The sequence below is a fragment of the Chelmon rostratus genome, chromosome 2, assembly GCF_017976325.1.
Source record: "Chelmon rostratus isolate fCheRos1 chromosome 2, fCheRos1.pri, whole genome shotgun sequence".
In the NCBI taxonomy this organism is placed as follows: Eukaryota; Metazoa; Chordata; class Actinopteri; order Chaetodontiformes; family Chaetodontidae; genus Chelmon; species Chelmon rostratus.
The window spans coordinates 3564794-3586347 of NC_055659.1; the positions used below are offsets into that span (position 1 = coordinate 3564794).

Genomic DNA, 21554 nt, shown 5'->3' on the forward strand with positions numbered 1-21554 from the left:
TTATTTATTTTCTGCATACCTCCATCGTGAATACAGGCTGTGTTAAAGTCATGGATTGCACACTGATTGTTTGTCTGTAGTGGTTAGTTAATGTTAGAGGTAGAGGTTTGATATGTATTCAATAACTGTGGTTGTGTATTTGTCTCCACAGTGCCGGCGCAGGGAGGACGGGCTGTTTCATCGCAGTGGACATCATGCTGGACATGGCAGAGAATGAAGGCGTGGTGGACATTTTCAACTGCATCCGAGAGCTGAGATCACAGCGAGTCAACATGGTGCAGACAGAGGTTGGTGTGCAGAGCGTGGACAAACACAAAAAGATGCACAAACTCTTATTTTGTGCAAAAAAATACACTGCTCAGAAAAAAAAACATGCACTCTTGCATTTTTGAACATTTCCTGAGTATAGAAACTGTTGATTCAAGCAAGAAGAAATCATCAGAAGTTAATGATGACTGATAGGAAGGGGTAGCAAGACTTAATGAGACGCTAAACAGCGAGAGGCCTTTGCTTAAAATTTGAAATGCTCTCAATGGCTTGCATGATCTATCATGTACTATTCCACCAAATGCCAGTTTGTATGTATGAAAAAGCAGTGAGCTCAATTAGCTTCATTAGCTTTTAGCATGCGGTCTGTCTGTCTGAAGTTTGAGATACGGGAGTATAAAAAGAAACAGAGTTTCTCAGTACTTCTTGCAGTCTTATATCATCCATCCCAATCAGTCTATCAATATTAAACATTTCCTGAATAATAGATAACAGTAGTGCAAAGACAGATACACACATACAGATGCACAAACTCTAAATCAAACATGCTCACATACACATTCACACACACACACAGAGAGAGAGTAAGGATTGTTTGTGTCAGTGCATGTATGTGTGTGTGTGTGTCTTGTCTCACTTTATGGTAACGAATATAGTGTAGTCACACACACATAAACACATACACAAACACACAAGTTTTCCGGAGAGTTAGTTGCCAAAACTTCATTCCAGTTAAATTGCTTCAGTTTCTTCTGGGCAGATGCATTTTTTTTTCATTTGCAGTTTCTATAGCAGGTGATACTGCCCGGCCTTCATCAGCCGATCTGCACCGTCAGGTCGAGTAGAGTCAAAAGTTAGATCAGTTTTCCACTTAATTTCTGGAAGTTTATTGTTCCATATCCCTGAAACGTGGAAGAAGTTATGCATTCTTTTCAAGCCGAGGACTTGGTTACTTACTCTCCTTTACACACAGTGTCATAATTTGTTCTAATTTTGTTCTATCAGTCATTTTTAAAGAGTCTTCGTCTTCAAATGTTGGAACAGAAGTATTCATTTCTTCTCTAAGCTACCTTAAGCCGACCTAATCCATCCCGCCTCTGCATTCCATTTGTACTACTGATGAAAACCTGGCATAGCCAAAAAGTCAACTTTACCAGGAATAAAGAAAAACAGCCTCATTTTCAGACTGACAGCTCGTGCTCAGAGCCTGAAATTGACTTTTGAATGGATTGTAGAAGTGCTGGGTTCAGGAAAGTTACCCAGGGCATCACTTTGAGTGTTTTCATGTGACAGCATTGGCATGAAAGCTAGTTTTGCATGTGTGCGTGTGTGTCTGTGCGCACGTGTGAGTGTGTGCACTTGAAACCAAGCTAAATGCATCCTGCCCTGCCTTTTGAATATGTGTGGGAGCAATTTGTGTCAGTGTTGAAGCCGCTTGACGCTATTATAATCCTGCTCCGCACAACACAAAGCAATTAATCTTTTAAAAGGCACAGGGGAAAGAAAGTGTGTGTGTGTGTGTGGGTGTGTTTTTGTGTGAATGAGTGCTTGTCTGTGGGTTCGGGTGTGTGTGCCTGTGTGCATGCGTGTGTTTTTGTGTGTGTGTGTGTGTGTGTGTGTGTGTGTATCACTACAGTTGGTAATGGCCAGGAGAGGACATTTCAGTGATGCTTTTGAAACTCTCCTCCCCGCTCCAAGGGCAACAATTAACATTCGACAGAGAGAGAGAGACAAAGTGGAGAGCAAATTGAAACAGTGAGAGACAGCAGACAAACACAAGTGTGAGAGGAAATAAGGGAGTGAAATGAAAGAAAGAGAAATAAAATGAGAACAAACTGGAGATAAAACTGGAAAGACAGTGTGAGAGAGAGAGAGAGAGAGAGAGAGAGAGAGAGAGAGAGAGAGAGAGAGGTAAATTAGCATGCACAGTGGCTGCTGTAGCTCATGGTGGCTGATGCTTTTAGCAGCGAGCTAGCCGGAGCACAAAGAGCACACTTGATCCAGAGCACAGAAACACTGCAGGGCAAAGCGCTTCTCCCTTTTAATTCACTTTTAGGCTGCAGAGAGAGCACGAGCACAAAAACATGGAATCCACGCGCACGAGGCAAACAAACATTGTGCTCACAGTGGAATGTTTGAGTTTGTCGGAGCCTTGGAAAGGCAGGAGATGCAGCTTAGCCCAACGGCACCTTCTGTCTCAGGGATGTCACTGAAACTGCAGTCAAGTCCAGGGCCCACATGCAGGTTCAAGAGACGACTAAACCTTTGTCTGCTCACAAACGCCAGAGATTTGTCTGAAATTTTCACTCCAGGATTGCTGTGATCAGCTGCTTTCTCTCATGTCGCAGGAGCAGTATGTGTTCGTCCACGATGCCATCTTGGAGGCGTGTCTATGTGGGAACACAGCCATACCAGTTTGTGAGTTCAGAGCCATTTACTACAACATCAGCAGACTGGACCCACAGACCAACTCCAGCCAGATTAAAGATGAGTTCCAGGTGAGCAAGGACACTCGCACACTTGTTTTTATCGTGTCTGTGGGTTTTATCTGGACTTACAGTCATTCCCTGGAGTCTGAAACCTTCACACTTTGCAATCCTGCCTTTCACTCAAAAACAAGTTATAGGACTTAAATAAGAGGTGAACCTTTTGGGGACTACAGTGAGTCTCCACAGTGTGATTGTGGACGTCTTTGTCCTCACAATCTTAAAAGTAAAAAAGTAGTATTAGTAACCTATTTTCTGTCTATCAGACTCTGAACATAGTGACCCCTAGAGTCCGTCCAGAGGACTGCAGTGTGGGTTTGCTACCCAGGAACCACGACAAGAACCGCAGTTTGGACGTTCTGTCAGCAGACCGATGCCTGCCTTTCCTCATATCTGTGGACGGAGAGAGCTCCAATTACATCAATGCTGCATTAATGGACGTAAGTGTATGTTTTTGGGTGTGATTGTGTTTATAGTAGTTGTATGATAAGTTTTTTTTTTTTCCCCAGCAGAGATGATTTGATCTATAAAGTTTGCTTTGTTTATTTGCTTGTCTCAACACTCCAGAGCCACAAACAGCCAGCGGCCTTCATTGTTACCCAGCATCCTTTGCCAAACACCATGGGCGACTTCTGGAGGCTGGTGTTCGACTACAACTGCTCCTCCATTGTAATGCTGAATGAGATGGATGCAGCGCAGGTACAAACACAAGCACAAATATTCCTGTTGTGATCTGTTTCCCTGCTTTTGGCAAAGTCAGTTTAAGAAAAAGTCCAGACATCAGCAGGTCTGGAGCTGACAAATCGACTGTAACATCACAGAGCCTGATCAATACACCCAAAGACTATTTTCATGAATGTGAATGTGTATTGACAGCCCTTGGAATGAAACCATGACAACTGCAGAGGTTTTAGTTTCGGTTTTGTACGATAAAATGCAACACAAATTTGAAGCAACTCATGTAATGAGCACAGACTAACACAGATCTGGTTACATCATCTCACCCAGCGCTGATTGTGAAGTAGTTGTGGATTCTCAGCTCACACGTCTGGCATTTGAATAAAAACCTGGTTTTAAAAAAATACTTGCCATAATTTCCCTTGTGTGTCTGGCAGGTGCGTAAATGAAAAATTGGGTGAAATTGCAGTCCCGATTTCAGGTGTTATTTTCCAGCAAGTCGGCTTTATCTCATTTTTATCCTGCGTGGATTATTATATTCCACATGCAGATAGCTCTTTTATCAGGGCTTAGTGTAAAGTTAGTATAAAAGCTTGAAAAGAGAATTCACATTCAGTCACAGAGGTGATCATCTTGATAATCAATGGAGTGAATTCATACAAGATTTTCCCTTTTTCCAATTATTACTTGTGCTGTTATGCTATTTGAATGGAAATTCATTTGAATGTACCCATAAAACCCTGTTAGCTTCAACATCCCATCTTTCTCTTCCTTATTTTCTCCCTCTTTTTATATATACATCTGTTTTTTACAGTTATGTATGCAGTACTGGCCAGAGAAGAGTTCGTGTTGCTATGGTCCCATTCAAGTCGAATTCATATCAGCTGACATCGATGAAGACATTATCAACCGAATCTTCAGGATCTGCAACATGGCCAGGGTACGAAACTCAAAGCCTTTCATCCCACAACAACAGCAACAGGTTCAAGCTTTAAGGTGAACCTGCAGGTTTGGGTTCAGGGTCTTCTTCACGAACACTAAAAACACACAAACACAGCACATTCATAAAGGCAGGAGGTGGTGATTGTTTGAAGAGGTCCTCAGCCTGACTCTGGAGTACGTCTGAACTGTGTTTAGTATTAGCCATCCTGCTGATGGGCATTTTGGGAGACTCTGCTGTCAGCCTGCAGTATCCTGACCCTTTCTTCCCCTTTTATTTTCTGTCTGTGATTCAGTATTTTCTGCTCATGTCACATTAATACCAACAGCACTGGGTAGATCACTCAAACCAGGACTTAGCTGCTATTTCACATTAGCTAATTGATGCTAAGTACTGGGAAGAGCTGCTCATAGATACACAATTTAGAGCAAAAAGATTGTGGACGTCCAAATGGAACCTGGCTGCAGGCATTTACTCACATTCAGACACGAGAACATTAGTGAGGTCCAGCACTGATGTTGTGTGATCCGGCCTGGCTCGCCGTCACTGTTCCAGTTTATCTTAAAGGTGTCGGCTGGGGCTGAAGTCAGAGCTCTGCAGGCCAGTCAAGTTCTTCCACACTTCAGTCCAAAAACTTTTTCTTTTCCTCAACCTCTCACCAAAACGTGCAAGTACCTTTAACTTCCCAGCAGTCCACTGGTGAATATGTCTGAGCATTTTTAAGATACAAGATTTTACATTATTTTTCTAATCTGTTCACCCTGTCAGTGTAAACTAGTTTTAGAAATTCAACCCTATAAATTTAGGATTTGATGGTTTACAAGAAGAGAAACGATCGCTTAACAGAAATACAAAACGGTTCCGATTTTCAGATAAAAATACTCAAAAATGCCATCGCTGCCCTTTATTTGACATATAACAGATAGTGAAAGATACACCCAGGAACACAGTGTAACAACACATAAAAGGCATTTCTCATTTCACGTGACCTTTACTTCTCCCTAAGCAGCTGGAGAGACGATGGCGTAGCAAACCTACTGTGCTGCTAACACACCATAGAGCCAGTGTGGTAGGAGGTGCTGCATTAACAACAGAAAATATCCTCCTCCTCTGTCTCCTCGTTCCTCCTCTTGTCTTCTCCCCCGTGTTCTTTTCTCACCTCTCCGTTCCCTCTTCTTTCCTCCTGTCTTGCCTCCTCTTGTTACTCCCTTCTCATCTCATTTTCTCACCCATCCATGACGGTACAACTCTAGTGGCGCCCTATCGTCTGAATGCTCCTATAGCACTTAGTGAACTCCCCACTACCCTCCTCTCTATATTCTAGCTCTCTCTCTCTCTCTCTACCTCTCAAACACATCACCAGTCTAGCGTGAAATGGCTCATATCATCGCCACAACAGCACATCTCACACTGTGAGAGCAGCTCCAGCCTAGCCGAGTCTGTACCACCAACCACTAAGCCATCAAATGAAGAGGGAGAGAGGGAGAGAGCAGGAAGGAGGGTTTCAGGTTTGAGAGGGAGGAAGGGAAAAACGCAAAGAAGAGTGGTGAAGGGAAAGAAATGGGGTGAAGGAAAAAGGAGTGAGACAAAGCAAATGCTTTAGATAAGAGTTGATTGGACGTGGAGGGGAAGATGAGAGAGAGGAGAGAGGGAGAGAGGGAGAGGAGGAACGCAAGAGGGGGAGAAATGGGAACGCAGGTATACTGGGAAGAGTGGGAAGGAAGTGGGGGGTGAAACAGACACAGCTGTATCTGGTTGTGTGCGTACGTGTCAGTGTGCATACGAGTGTTTTGCAAACCGAGCAGTAAATCAGTCTGACAGTGATGGCGCGTTTTGGTGTTTTAGGTGGTGGATGCCAGTCGCCTCGGGCCAGACGGCTGAAAACATCCCGTCTGCCGTGAAATTGAATTAAACATTATAAGATGTCCTCCTTTTTGAGTCCAATCCTGTTTCTTTTGAAAAGGCATTCTGTTCAGAGACGAGAACTAATCGGAGCACAACACGTAGAGTGCTTTATGTATCAGTTAAGTACATCATTACCGAATGGACCACCACAGAGAAGACTGGCAGCCTCTGCCTACAACTACACAGCGTTTGATGTCTTATTTGTCCAGAAACCTGCCAGAGACACCACAAAACAGGAAGGGAGCACTGCTTAGATAAAGAGATCAGAGGTTTTGGTGATGGAAGAATTTCCCTCCCTGCAATGTCTGACTTGTTCACCAGCTGCGGTTAAATTTAAAAAAAGCAAACCTGTAAGATGAGGTGACCACTGTACAGACTTTTGGATCAACAATCGTAGCATCACTCAGCACCTTATAGACTTTCTAGATGCAGAATAGGGTCTGTACCTTTATTGCACACCACAAAGGGTTAAATGTGAAGTTGTCATCTCATCCTGAAATTAGTCTTTTCCCAAGGGGAAACGATGGGCTTCATGATTTGGTGATGTTTCAGTGTTACACATACTGTAGCGCTTGGAAGGTGTTTATCCCCTTTAAATTCCCAGTGGAACTGCTGCGTGATGTTGACAGCTCGGGTGATTAAAATCCTCATTTTCACGCCTCTCTCCGCAGCCACAGGACGGTTACCGCCTGGTGCAGCACTTTCAGTTCATTGGCTGGCCGGCCTACAGGGACACGCCCCTCTCTAAACGCTCTATCCTCCAGTTGGTCAGGAGGTTGGCTAAGTGGCAGGAGCAGTACGACGGAGGAGACGGGAGGACTGTGGTGCACTGTCTGTAAGTTCAACACACACACACACACACACACACACACACACACACACACAGATATATTCCATGACCTGTAATGAACTGGACTGGAACAGGTAGTGCTCACTGGGATAATAGATCAGCACAAAATCGTGGAAAGACAAATGTGCCCTTAGTGTGTGAGTGTGTGTGTGTGTGTGTGTGTGAAAGATGAGATATAGTTAACAATGATGAAGTGCACTTCTCTAAAAGAACATGCATACACATTTAAGACCATACACACACACACACAATGAAATATACTGTATATGGTTTTCCCCACTTACCTGTCAAAGATGCAGATGACCTGAACTTTTACATTTATCTCAGTTCAGGTATGTCTCAAATGCACTACAGGAAAACAAACATACACAGCACTGGTCTAAAAATTGCATTTTTATGCTATATAATATATACGTATTCATTATAGTTTGATAACAGTGTCAATTAGCTCATATCTAGCATTTAGCTAACATGTGTCTTATTTACGCCTGCAACAGTATTACAAGATTATTACATTAATTTAGGAGTTAGACCTTATTTCTCTACAGTTTTGTAAAGTCTTGGATTATATATTACAGATCTCTCACACAAAAAGCCCTGCATACATATATAAGTCTTTACATTTGATCTATTTTATCCCTTTAAGCTCTAAACAATCAGTACAGTTAGCATATGCTGTAAATACAGACAGTGAGCGGCCTCAACATGAGATAGCTCAACTATATATAACAGCTGTCAGTTGGCAGTAAGTTATAACAGGAGTAAAAAGTTAGTTTCAGTATTGGTATGAACGGTACTTTGTTCTGAGAAGGAGCAGTTGCAATAGAAAGTGACAATAAAATAGTGATACCAGATACCAGTGATACCACTAACACACGTGTGCATATATATACAAGTATACAGACTGTGCTCAGCTCCATGCAGGTCCTATCTGAGCAGAACAAATGAAGCTGATAATGAGGGAGGGAAACCTGGGCTGTAAAATCTATAGACGAGAGATTTCAGGGATCTTCACCGCCAGTAACACACAAACACTGCCGTGCGCACACGCTCCAAACATCGCCTCAAGCACATCCAATCAGCTTCCTCTGTCACAGCTCATTGGGCCAATCGGAATTGGCATTGATTTGTTTTTTCGAGCTGCTGTGAGGTTTGGTTTGCTTTCGCTGTGTTTTCTATCTGTGTGCGAAAGAGGGTTTGAAATACAAGCTGTACCCGTGATGTCGAGTGAAAACTCAAAGAGCAGCAAAAACTAGAATTAAGCACTCAAGTCACCTGTTGAGGGCATGGTGATCTTGACCTTTGACCTTTCACCAACAAATTCTAATTAATACATCCTTGCATCCAAGTTTGAGACAGATTTGAAGAAATTCCCTCGAGGTGTTCCTGACATTGTGGTCATGAGTATAAGATGAACGGACGTACAAACAGACATTAACATCTTAAATCAGTTATAAATAATTGCTGGATTTCCACACTTATACACAGAATCAATGTCTAGACTCCTGGTGCCTTATAGGAAAGCTGGAGATACATATCCTCTCTCTGACCACTTGCTTAAATCAATAGATTTTACCCAGTGAGTGTGTGTGACGGGATGCAAGCTTTATCTGCTCGTGGATGCAGACAGCTACACTGGCTAATCGGCCCCAGCTATCGATTTCACGGACTAATTAATAGCAGCGATAAGAAGAAACATGATGGTTCAATCAGCAGCTGGTGAGAACGGATTCTTTTTTCTGCTCTTCACTTGTCCTGGAGGTCGGAGTCCGATGGGTCTTTAACGCCGAGCACATGTCTCATTTTCAGCCTGTGAGGAGGAGCACTTAACACGGCAACCTGTGCTGTGTTTATTTAAAGGAATATAGATGTATTTTAGACAGAGGAGAATAACTAGAGTGCTGCCTTGTCCCAACGGATCCCTAAAATATTCACAGCATGAAGTAGTGTACATGTGAAATAAAGTCGATCCAAGTATTTCATGAGCACCTTGACTCAGGTATCAAGTCTAGCTCTGTGGTGCACATCATTTAATTCTGAAGCAGCTGTGTGATGAGTGTGTACAGCACATGGTTTCCTGCCCCCCTGAACTTCTTTTTATAACGATGCCTAGAAACAAGGATCAAAACCTATGAAGGTAAAACCATTTCCTGAACTTTTCAAGGGTCAGACAGAAGAAAATAGCACATCGAGCTCATGCTGATGCCTCAAAATCAAGTTCAAAGTGGAGGAGTCTCTACACGATGTGTCCACAACACCTTGTTCATATACACCCCCTTTACACCTCCCATTAAAGTGCGTCACGTATGCAGATTCTACCTGGATATGATTTAACCTCATCGCATTTACACCTGGTATTAATACGCCTCTGGTGTCCGCATCGAGATCCAAAAAAACTGGAAGAGAGGGAAGAAGCTTCCTTCTCTGCTGCCGTCTTCAGATTTCTAGTTTCTGAAGACGGCAGCAGAGAAGGAAGCTGTGCTCAGTGTCACCACGGTCCAGAGGACGACCTGGATGTGGAAACGCAGTTGAGGATGGTGATAGGGGCCTTCACGGATGAAGACTGGGTGCATATGTGCCATCGAACTTTTGCTTTTATGTGCGGAGGATTTCAGCCAGTGTCGTCCACTTATTGGTGTTATTTCGGCGCGTGTAGTTGATGCATGTGGACTGAAAACGCAGTCGCTTTTAGAGTTTTGTTAAATGTGGTCACAATGTGTCCCTGACCACCGCCGGAGCCGATCAGATCCCAGTCCGTCAAACCCGTACTTTCATGTAGTCAAATCTGATCACCCAAAACACATTTTAATGCAAGGTTTAATAAGGAGTCATTTCACAAAGCTTTTATTTTCACAAAGTAAATACTAATGGACAGAAATATTTTCAAAATACAGTCTTTTGGTGAGAGAAGCTAGCTAACCTGAGCGAGCTAACTGTACCGATGATGACGGCTTGTAAATGACATTTTCTGTGGCTTCAGCTTCTTTCAAAAGGAGCTGATCCTAATACCAAACATCATGTACATTTCTACATAAACTCTGAACGTTATTCAGTCGCTCTGACCCTCAGCACCAATCAGTCTTGACCCGTCTGGATTTCAGTGGGTTTGCTGGTTGTATTTCATCCTGAGATGTATCTGACAGCGCTGATGTAAAATGTATTTACTCTCTTTTTTTTCCCCCTAACCTGGTTATTATCTTTTGACATCTAAAAGAACTGAAAATAACATGACGCCAGAAAAGAACTGCATCAGGAGGATCTTTGCAATTTAGATTTTTATCTCAAATATTAATATCCAGACCAAGTGTAATGAAAACCTGAGGTGCTGTGTCCCATTCCTAAATACATTTACACAAATTAATTAAAAAAAAGGTTTAATTGCTGGTAAGGTGGCAGATTTTCTGAATAGCTCCTTTTTGTTTGTTTTAACCTTCTTTTCCACTTTTGAAAGCATTAAATTAAATAGACCTTCAGTGAGAATTAGAAGCTAATAAAATGGAAAGTGATGACCCGTCTGATGGAGAGCAAACTGGAGCATTGCTAATGCAGCGCAGTCAGAGGGTGGGTGGTGTTTGTGACGGCTGCCACTCCACCTCCCAGCGCCTCGATGTTTTATTCAGGCTGAATACTGAAGGAGTTCAGCTGGAACCAGTTGAGACGGCGAAGTCTGGAGCAGTTTTCATGGTGGGTGGTCTGACTGGTGACTGGCAGAGCACTGACTGCTGATTGGGCCACACAGCCAGTAAACGCGCAATATATGCACGCATATATGCTTCCATCGCGGCGTCTTTGTCCATCGTAGTAAGTCTCTGCATTAAGTCTTAAAAACAAGGTGAGCAAATCCATTCAGATGTCTTGAGTCCATTAGCAGAGCTCATATTCTCTTGCTTCATGCGGTGACGAGTCTCATTTAGCCTTTTCTCTACCATTGCTGTACATTAAAAAGGTCGTCTAATGTCTGAAATTGGACTTTTGCTGTTAGAAACAGTTCCGCTTTGTGTATTATTCTCTTTTCGTGTTGCAGCTTTTGCACTAATACACCCAAACATGGTCTAAGAAAAGCTTAATGCAATCTAAATGTAGTAAATACCAATAATCTAAACGAGGGAAGGCACACAGAAGCGTTTTCTGATCTGTGCGACGACGTTGTTTGTCGGTGTTACCTGATGTTACAGCACTATCAATACGGTTTAAGCCCAAAAACGACTGTTTGGGTCGGAGTTCCAGCTTGGTTGAGGTTGGTGGAACATCATCGTTAAGGTTAGGGAGCGTTGGCTGCTGGCTAAGACGTGACCCTGCTGACCTGCTCTCTATGTGCGTCTTTGTACTGGCGTCACACTGCTTCCTTCAGCCGCTCTTCCTCTGCCTCTACAAGTCTTCATCCACATTTGAAGCATTCGCTACGAAGACTTGGAAGTACAGTCTCCAAATCCATCCTTTTCGAAAGGCTAAAAATAATTTCCAAACAGAAAAGCGTTCCTCCTCCACACAAACAAACACAAACACAAGCCTACGCTTTAAACAGCACCGCGACAGAGACACACATCGTGCTTCTCACGCCCTTTTCTATTAGTTCCATTAGAACCTATTGAACGTTTTCTCAGTTTAGCTTTCAGAGGTTTCAGAGAGGCTCACACAGTCAGCAGCAACATGGCAGCTGCGCCGGAGCAGAGGAACAGAGGAACGCCTGAAAGGAAACATTAAATTCCATGATAAACACGTTTTTAAAAGCTCGGCTCCCGGGGCGATGAAAGGGAAGGAGCAGGTCCTGCTGCTCTGGAAAAGAAGGGAAGTGAGCGTCTCTGACTTCAAAGCAGCTGTTCCAAAAACACTGGAGGTGTTTTCATTTTAAACGTTCTCACTTTGTCTTTCTCTCCAGCTTCTTCTTCTTTCTGGGATCAGCACGATCCACATGCTGATTTTGGCTTTGGGATGATGATGCTGCTGTTTGTTGATGAAGATCTCGTGTCCTCCCTCTCTCCCTCTTCCTCCTCTTCCTCCTCTGCAGTACCGGCGGAGGGCGTTCTGGAACGTTCTGTGCCATCTGCAGCATCAATGAGATGATCCAGCAGCAGAACATCGTGGATGTTTTCCACACTGTCAAAACACTGAGGAACAACAAGACTAATATGGTGGAGACAATGGTGAGGACTCATGACTCTCACACACACACACACACACACACACACACACACACACACACACGATGATGAAACATCCATTATCAGAATGGAAACTCTGATTCCAGATTTCATTCATTTTCAAACAAACTTTGTTTACAACAGTTTCCTGAAGTCTTCCTGAGTCCATGTATTAATCTCTTTATCCAATCACGTGTTCACAAAGTGTTGAACCTCGCTCCATCCTCGCTGTGAACCACTGAGCCTTTCAATCATGATACTATCACCTGTTACCAATCAACCTGTTTACCTGTGGAATGATCCAAACAGGTGTTTTTGGAGCGTTCCACATCTTTCCCAGTCTTTAGTTGCTGCATCAGATCCAGAATCAGCAGATATTTACAAGGAACTTTTTTTGGAAATGAGGTTGTAACGTACATAACTACATGCACTTAAACTGAATCTCCTCGCTGATTTCAATGAATAAATACTCGCCTGAGAAGCGACAACAGCCAGTGAGCTCCACGCAGACGTCCAGTCAGACATTTAGCCTGAAGCACGGTTTTCCAGCTGGGTGAACGTAGCAGCCATGCTGACCTTAGCTTCAAAAATCATACCAAATATTACAAGATCATCATTCTGCCACCTGAGAGACATATCACAAGTGAAAAGACTCCTGTCGCAGACCGAGTCATTTTGAAAGACATCACCACATTCCTCCAGTGCTTCAGCCACTTCACCGGCTTCCCGTTCAACAGATGATTCACACTGAAAATCCTCACGGTGGTTTTTAAAGCACCTGCTCGCAGACTGTGCCCCCGCCACACCTCCCAGGTCCAGCGAAAACCTGTGAAAACGCTGAATAAAGCGGCTTCATGTTAAAAATCAGTGTTTCAGCACCTGAACCCAAAACAACCAAGATGTAAAATCATGAGCTGAAACAGTGAGGAAGGAGACGACTGGAAATGTTTTCACGTCCGGCCGTCTCAGTGACACTTCATTACTTTCTTACTATAAAATGTACATATTAATTCATCTATTTATTCCATATTCCACACATCGTTTTTTAAGCTTATGTCCTGCGAATGTTGATATTCAAATTATTTTTCTTACTTTTTCTCTGGTGTATGTCCATTGACGCATATAATTAAAGGATGAATACATTTGAATGGAATTGAAGCAGTTAAATTCAGGATGTTTTGAAGTATTTAGAATTTAAATTAAGGCGCTTTCTTTTCAATCTTTGCCTGTCAGCGAGTAGCAGACTCACCTCTGCTCTTTGTGCCCCCTCCACAGGAGCAGTACAAGTTCTGCTATGAAGTGGCTTTGGAGGCGCTCAGCTCCTTCTGATTGGCTGCGGGCTGAAGATCTCTTGTCTGATTCGCCGTCGACGCTGCCCGTCACTCTCACCGGGACACACAAAGGGCAAAAGTGCTTGGTGTCGGCCGAACCCAACCTGTGAGCGTGCGTGTGTGTGTGTGTGTGTGTGTGTGAATACGAGAGGGCATGCTGGCATATTTGAGTGTGTGTATCTATCACACACACACACACACACACACACACACACACACACACACACACACCTGTACAGATGAGAGAGAAAAAAAAAAAGCGACAAACATGCATAGCGGTGATTTTCGTGTGTGTGTTCGCCTCAGCGAGACGGAGGACTTTACATGCTTGTACAAAGAAAAAAGAAAAAATGATATGTTGAAAAACCAGAAGCAGATGTTAAAAAAGCGCTACGTTTTCCTTCTCTATCTCTCCGTCCTCTCTGCCGGGCTGTGATGTGACTACTGTACAGTATTTCCTTTTTAGATATATTCTACGCCTTGAATGTCGTCTCCCTCTGAAGGCTGGGTGCACACCGGAAGATCTCTTTGTGAAGTGATGCCTGGACTCAGCGTTCGTTTTCGTCCACCCGCTGGATTTGTAGACAGTAATGAAATGTGTTCGGCTGAAACGTGGATGTTGTTGTTGATGATCCAGTTAACCTGATCAAAGCGAAAACCGACACTTTCGCCCGACACTTATTTCTGAGGGTCTTCTTTGAAATCACAAGCTGATGAGTTTCCTCGCGGCCTCTCGGCTGCGTCCGTGTTAAACACTAATGATGCTTGTAATTCAGTAATTGGTTACAAAAATTCTCCGTCTGGTTTCTTTTTCCCTTCATTCTGCATCGAGTTAACAGTTTTTTACGGGGGGGAAAAATGGTTACAGGTGCTGTTAAAGCAGGAAGAAGTAGCATGTTAGGCGCTACAGTCAGTGGAGTTAAGTGCATGCAGAACAACAGCAGCATTAAAGAGACAAAAGAAGAAAAAAAAAATCTCGCCTTTAAGACCAAATGTTGTTTCCTCTGCTCCGAGTGTTTTCTTTCTTTGGGGCTGCAAGAAAAAAAAAAGTTTCCTAAGTGTTTTTGTCTTCTAGTGTGCATCCACCCGCACTGTAAATAAGATAAGACAACCACAGTCAAACAAACAAACAGACAAACATCATGCACCAGACACGTTACCGATAAAGGTTATCATTTCAAAACACGAGCTTGGTGATAATAGTTTGCAACGAATGTTACTGCAAATTAAGATATATATTTTTGCATATTGCACGTTTAGCCGACGCCCACGTTCGCAGTGACTGACAGCGAGGAAGCAGGTGGCGATTCAGCCTTTTTCCCCGAGGAAGACTTTTAGAAAGAGCGCTGAACTCGCGACGCTTCGGCTGCAGGAAGCGTTTCATTCAAACAAACAGGTCGCCTGCAGCTCTGATGAGGTGAGAAACCCAAAACTTTGTCCAGTTTCAACACTTTGAACTCAAAGAACAAACTGAGATCAATTATTAACTGAAATCAAAACTGGCCCGAAGCAAACCTGCCCGAGGTGTCGGCAGGCAAAAGCAATCGATCAGTCGAGCGTCTCTTTCTCAGAGGTGAAGCCGTTTTTGTTTGTCTTGATGACTTTGACTAAACCTGAGCGGTGGAAACTGTGTATTTTTCTGTTTCTCCCCTCCTGCGACAAGCTGAAACGTTTCTTTTCGCACCTTCTGCCACAGCAGATGGTTTTCATCGAAACACAAACACAGCAGCATAATGTTTCCCTGCATACACGCAGGAAACCAGAACATCTTTGCATTTGTTTTTTTCAGATATATTTTGGTATCAGACGAGCTATTTCTCTAAAATAAGCAGTATTATATCCCACGGCGGTCTAAAAGATGGACTTGTTGAGTCTCCTGGATTTAGATCTGACCCATTAGCCGTGCTGTGTGTTGCGTTGCACATTCTGGACTCATTTGAGTGAAGAAGCTTAGGGATTAGACCGCTTCCCGGCCTGCCATCCATCATTAAAAAGATGAGACAAAGAGGCGGGTCGCATTTACTTTTCCTCCGCAAACAAAGCCTCGCGTTTGCTTTCGGCTGAGCCCGTCCAGGTGTGCAGGTTTAAAAATTCATTCAACAAACTCGCTACCCGCTCTAATAGGAAACGATCTCAGCCGATGATTAACCCCGGGGTGACAGGAGGTCAACATGGTTCAGACGCCACCGCAGCTCAGAGGGCTACATGAGAATCATACAGGATGGGGCATAGCCTCCTGTTGTCGCCTCATTTAATCCATTTTGTCTTTTAACATTTATATTTCTGTGCTATCCATTTAAAAGATGTGAGGACGACTAAACAGCAGGCTGGTGTTACAGATGTGCTGCCTGGTTCTCGCCCTCTGAGCTGCGTCGAGTCTAAAGGACTGTGAGGATATTTGTTGGCAGTGAAGAACAGCCGCAGTCCAGGCTGACGTTTAATGTGGAAGCCGATCTCTTCAAAGAAAAGTTATTGTAGCCCATAAATTTCCTTTGCTTTCACGTCATCACTTCTTACCAGCAGGTGTCAGTATTTTGAGACAGTGAATCTTCACGTTTGAACACAGGTGAGGGTGAACGTGTGTTTAGTTAGCGGAGTTTGCTCGTGGTTGTCGACGCTCTCTGAGAGAACCGGAGTACTTGTGGCAAAATGTTGAGTCTGCGCTTCAGTTTTATTTGTTTGCTGGCGTCCAGTCAGACTCGTTAATGGACCTATCGAGACAAAGACAGAGTGTCGTATTGAATGCCAGAAATGTTTCTCATGTTTATCTCCACGAAGGCTTTATTTTATTGGCTTGGTTCTTCTGTATTATATATTTTCTTCGTTTTCTTTTTGGATTCATTTTTTTTGTCCTGAATTTGTACATTTCTTTTGTATAATTATTATTCTGATGATTATTTGTCTAGCAAAGTGTTGTTTAGATCTGGTGACACCATTACCATTGGTTGTTTAGTTGTTTGAAATGTGGTTAACATGAAATAAAGGGACCAAAATGTTGAATGTGATCTCGTCTCTCTCTTTACAGCCTCTAATTTTCATAGAATGAATATTTCATGCATTAATCTGATTATTATTTTATTCTTAAATTATACTTTTTGAAGAATACACATGCTATTTTAACTGTATGTATTATAGTATTATAAGTAGTAGTATACTTAAGTGTAAACAGTTGCTAAATTGGCACAACTTTCACTGAAGTCCACCAGTGAAACTCCAGATTCATGAAGGTTCAAACACACCAGCAGAACAATTCTACTGTATCACCAATGTGTGGGAAATATATTTAAATATACTTCAAATGAGGTGAAAATAAGTATACTTTACATAAGTCAGTACTAACATTACATTAAAAGTATTTGTAATTGAGTACACGTTTTAAAACTACATTTAACAGCATTTTATAGTACACTTAAAGTACACATTTTACTACTTTGGAATAATACTTTAAGTATTGTAGAATTAGTATATTCATTTTTAATACCTTCATGTTGTACTTAATGACATTGGTTTAGAAAGTAATTTAAAAAAAAAAAACAGTAAAAGTGTACTTGTACTGACTTTTCTGTACTTATATTTCTAATACACAGACGTGTACTACTGTCTGACCAGGGGAACGTCACAACCTGAGACTAAATGTTCCTGTAGCTCTGAAGTGTTGTTCTTTGTTTGCAGATTGCAACTAAATGTTTCACTTCCTGTTTTAGGCTGACTTCCTGCTGCACGTCCTGTTTTTCGTGTTTTCTGGTGTTGTGATTCTGAGGCGAAACTAAATAATTTAAACTAATAACAAGAAGCAAACTGGGACCTAAACAGAAGCGAGTGACCTGGATTTACTACGTCACTTTCATCTCCCTTCAATTTCCCACAGTCAAAGAAGTTTGGGTCCATGTTCATGTCCTCCTATCATCATGTCCTCTGCCTTTAGGGACCAGCTGTCTAGTACAGATTTAAACAGTTTTAGCATCGATCTGATTCTCCAGACCAGGTCATGGTCTGGAACTGGCCCAGTCTGCAGAGATCCAGGAGAAACCCTCCACCTCTGAGACGGTAAGTATTGATGAAAAGAGCTTTTCTACGCTGCTGTCGCTGACCTTGTCGTTCGCTGGCGTCGTGGCTAACGAGCACACGTCCCCGGATAAGTTTCCACAGGCGATGAAGAGGATGGCAGCGATGACTCGTCAGCTAAAAATAAAAAAAAAAGGAAATCAGTATGTCAGCTCTTACTGTTACAAAGTGCCACGTGATCATCAATCAGGCCAACCACAAAGAATTAAAACTGAAACAACAAAAGCATAAAGTAAGACTGGTCTCCCTTCATTTCAGGTCACCACATACTTCCTGACGGCTCCTGCTTTTAAATATAAAGTGGTTCATTTCCAGCCAATGAGAGATGCAGCAGCTGAGGAGTCGTGAAGCTTGAAAGCCTTCAGAAACAAGCTTTAAACCAGCGGAGAGAAACGAGCTAACAAAACGCTTAACTGTGAGCGACGGTTGAAGCTAAAGGCCTACAAAGACGGAGCGCGACAGCCGTGTTGGTGGACGTATTCACAAACTTCATTCTATTCGAGCGTTTAATCTCGAGACCTCTGCTTTTTGTTTGTTCTCTGCAAGTTATGATCCCCGAGCCGAGGAGGAGAAGAAATGGAAAAAAAAAAAAAACTCAGGTCTTTATAGGCAGTTTTTTTTTTTTCTCTTTCTAATCAATCAGAGTCAGTGATGAACGCAGCTCCAAGCCACCGGCCTCATCCTTTATTTAGCTGGTTGATTCCCAAGGAGCTCATAAATATGCATGAGGCTGCGATTAGCATAGGCACCAAGGACAGGGCCTGTACCTTGGCATTATGACGATCAATCAGAAACACTAAGGGGCTCCTCGGAGGGAAGCTGTCTGTCAGCTCGGCTTTGGGCTGAGCTGATGCACGCACACACGCATCAAAAAGAGGTACGCTCAAAGCATGCATAACACACACACACACACACACACACGTCTGCAGAAAGCATGCATCTGCAGACAAAAAGCACACAAAGCATCAACACACACACCTCAAGGCACAGACGAGGCGTGCAGATATGAAACACACACACACACCTCACAGAGCCGACGTCAGTGTTTAGCATTTGTCTCATATTCTCTCCTCTCCATCCTCCTGTTTCCGCCTTTTTTCTTCCCTTTTCAGAACTGAGTTTGTAATGAGTTTGAAAATTGGCCCATTTCATTTGCTCTCACTGAGATGTCATTATCAGGGGGAGGGGTTCGCCGCCCCGCCGTAATACATTTCTTCCACTCTAACAGGGTTATTAATATATTTCCCCCCCACAGAACTTGTAACAAGGTTATTTGGTGTCCGCAGCAGATGTCATGCATCTCCATGAGCTGCACTTACACCGACTCCTCCGCCTTAATGCGTGTTTTCTGCATCTGCACGGTAACGTCCTGCGGTCCAAAGCTGGCGTCCTCGCCTGGATCCAGCAGGATTACAAGCACTCGGGTTGAATATCCTCCGCAATGTGTCGACAGCTCGCTGGCCTCGGGGGTGTTTGGCCCGTGACGAGCTCTTTGACGAGCGCGCCCTCCCCGAAACAAACCTCCTGAGCTTTGTGCAATCGTAAACTCTGTTTGAAATCTCCTGTTTCAAAGAGGAGTAACACCTTTTTGTCAAGAGACGTCTTCTATAATGGCGTCTTTTTGCTTTACCACTGAGAAATACTCACCTCCTCTAATAAACGCACGGAGAAAAAACTTTTCCGTATGCTGATTGAAACATTTCCAGCCACTTTGTGGGCACCAGGAATGGCTTCAAACCCAAACAGCTGTGAGACGTCTCAAACCAGTTTTACACCACACAGAAAAGTGTTTATTATTACAATAAGGCACTTTAATAAGCCATCGTGCTTTATTCAGGACAGACCTTTCTCACAAAATAGCAGCAAACGTTAATTTGCTTCGTAGCCAGAGGCGGCGATGGATGGACGGGCGAAAGCGCCGGAAGGGTCGTCGTGAGCAACGAGCCGCCTGGGCCGCTCAAAAATACAAAAGATGAATGTGTGATTATAGAAAAGACTTCTTAATAATACTGTTAATATATGTACTTGAAATCTTTTATTGGGCCTAGAGCACTTCTTTTTCTTCCTTCCTTCCTGTTTACATTGGAGCCGTCACCTCCTTTTCATTTATTGATGTAACAGACGAGATCTGTGGTTTCTTGACGCTCAGGTGTGAGCGTCTCCTCGCTGGGATTTGAAAATGAGGAAGATTCAGAGGAAGACGCAGGACGTGTGTGGAGAAAACAGAGCTTGCTGTTATCGGACCTCTCACCTTGACTAGCCTGTTTGTTAGCATTAGCTTGTGCCATTCTCCACGCTCTTTCAGCTTGTATAAAATGCACCGATGTGGATGTGAACACCACATTTCAGCTCGCTGTTCACGTTCAGCCACGACACATCAGAGAAGACTCTATTCTTCTGTGCACGGGGGAAAGTGTGTTGATGACCACCGGCAGCGTCCGCCGTCTTCTTCTTCTTCTGTTGAGTTTTTTTAGCAGTTGGCATCCATAAAGTCTGCATTACCGCCATCTGCTGGATGGGAACAGCCTCACGGTATAAAGCATTAACAGCGTCCACTCACAGTGATCCCATTCATGATATGATCCAGTTTAGAAGTCTGACGGCGAAGCGCGGCACGTGTTCCTCCTGAAGGTGTAAAAACCAGTCTACTCCGGAAAAAATGTGACCTCAGCAGAAACAGAAGCTCATTTACCTTTCTGCGTCTGTGAAAATCCGGCTGCCGTTCCGCCGTCTTTATGGGCGGTGGGGGCAGCGAACGAGATGCTAAGTCACACGTGACCCGGGCTGCAATCCATCAGCTCCGCTGTCGTTCATTCCCGCTCGCCGTCTGTGGGGTTGCACACAAAATGAAGACGTATGGGAAACCTCACCTGTACCGCAGAGCAGCCGCCGCAGCGCTGCCGTCAACGAGAAGCTTTTGTTGCTTTCGCCGTGATCTTCATGTCGGATTACTTTACTACATTTGATACGCGTGCCTGAAAGAAGCAGGGAGGCCCAACATGACGCCTCGCCTGAAGGGCCGCAGGAACTCTGCAGAACATAAAGGTTTAACTGAACTCTTTCATTGATTTATAGTGTGGAAGGTGTTTATTAAATTTGTGGGTATTTTGCATGAAGTTCTGAATCACACGCTTCCTGCACGCCACTCGTATGCAAAATGTAAGCAGTTTCTCAGCTAACCTGAGCAGGTGAATTCAGCTGAGGGCTGAGGTCTCTGCTGATTTTGAGGGGAAATAGAGATCAGGGATAAAAATGTAAATGTTTGCAAATGGAAGAGGAATTAACATACTCATCACAAATGCACCTTATTCTGGGCTGGAAGGCTGGAGACTGTGAATCCACAACTCTATTATCAATAACCTCTTATTACCTACACAGCTGCAGCGCTTCATATCACGTCTTCACTGCTTGCTTTCAATTTAGTGATTTACTTCTGCTGAACATACTGTGTCAGTAATCACAGCCACAGGTGAGTTCATTTTAAATGGCTGCCGGATGCTGAGAAATTTCAGATGCATCTTGCGCCTGCCTGGGAGGCAAACGTGCAAACGTAAAGTTCTCGAGGCTCGAATCCATCCAAAGTTAATTTAAACACAAGATACTTGTGCTCAAAAAGAGGATTCATTCTCAGTGAAGAACCTTGGAGCTCTAATCTGCCTCTATACCTGCCAAAGAGCAGTGATTCCTAACACGTCTCTGGGGGTCATCAGGTGGAAACCTCCCTTCAACAGTGTTTCACCTACTTAGTCCCACGACACCTCCAGGAGGCTAGGCGGTGAACTCCGGCATCCCAGAGTCACCCCCCCTAGTGCCAGTTCACACTGCTCCTACACAATCCAAACAGCACCGCCACGTTCAACTGACCCAGAGATGCTCCACGTAGTGGCCAGT

General features: G+C 43.5%; 1 protein-coding gene across 1 annotated transcript in view; it reads left to right on the top strand.

The window, feature by feature from the left end:
- The window catches only part of ptprt (protein tyrosine phosphatase receptor type T), a 312082-nt gene extending 298486 nt beyond the window's left edge, over positions 1-13596 (top strand). Inside the window, exons 30-37 of the mRNA XM_041962443.1 lie at positions 152-287; positions 2616-2765; positions 3020-3193; positions 3321-3452; positions 4246-4371; positions 6948-7111; positions 12135-12270; positions 13543-13596. Coding sequence (XP_041818377.1) covers positions 152-287; positions 2616-2765; positions 3020-3193; positions 3321-3452; positions 4246-4371; positions 6948-7111; positions 12135-12270; positions 13543-13596 — 1072 coding nt within the window. The remainder of the gene's footprint in view (positions 1-151; positions 288-2615; positions 2766-3019; positions 3194-3320; positions 3453-4245; positions 4372-6947; positions 7112-12134; positions 12271-13542) is intronic.
- The last annotated feature ends 7958 nt before the right edge of the window (positions 13597-21554 follow it).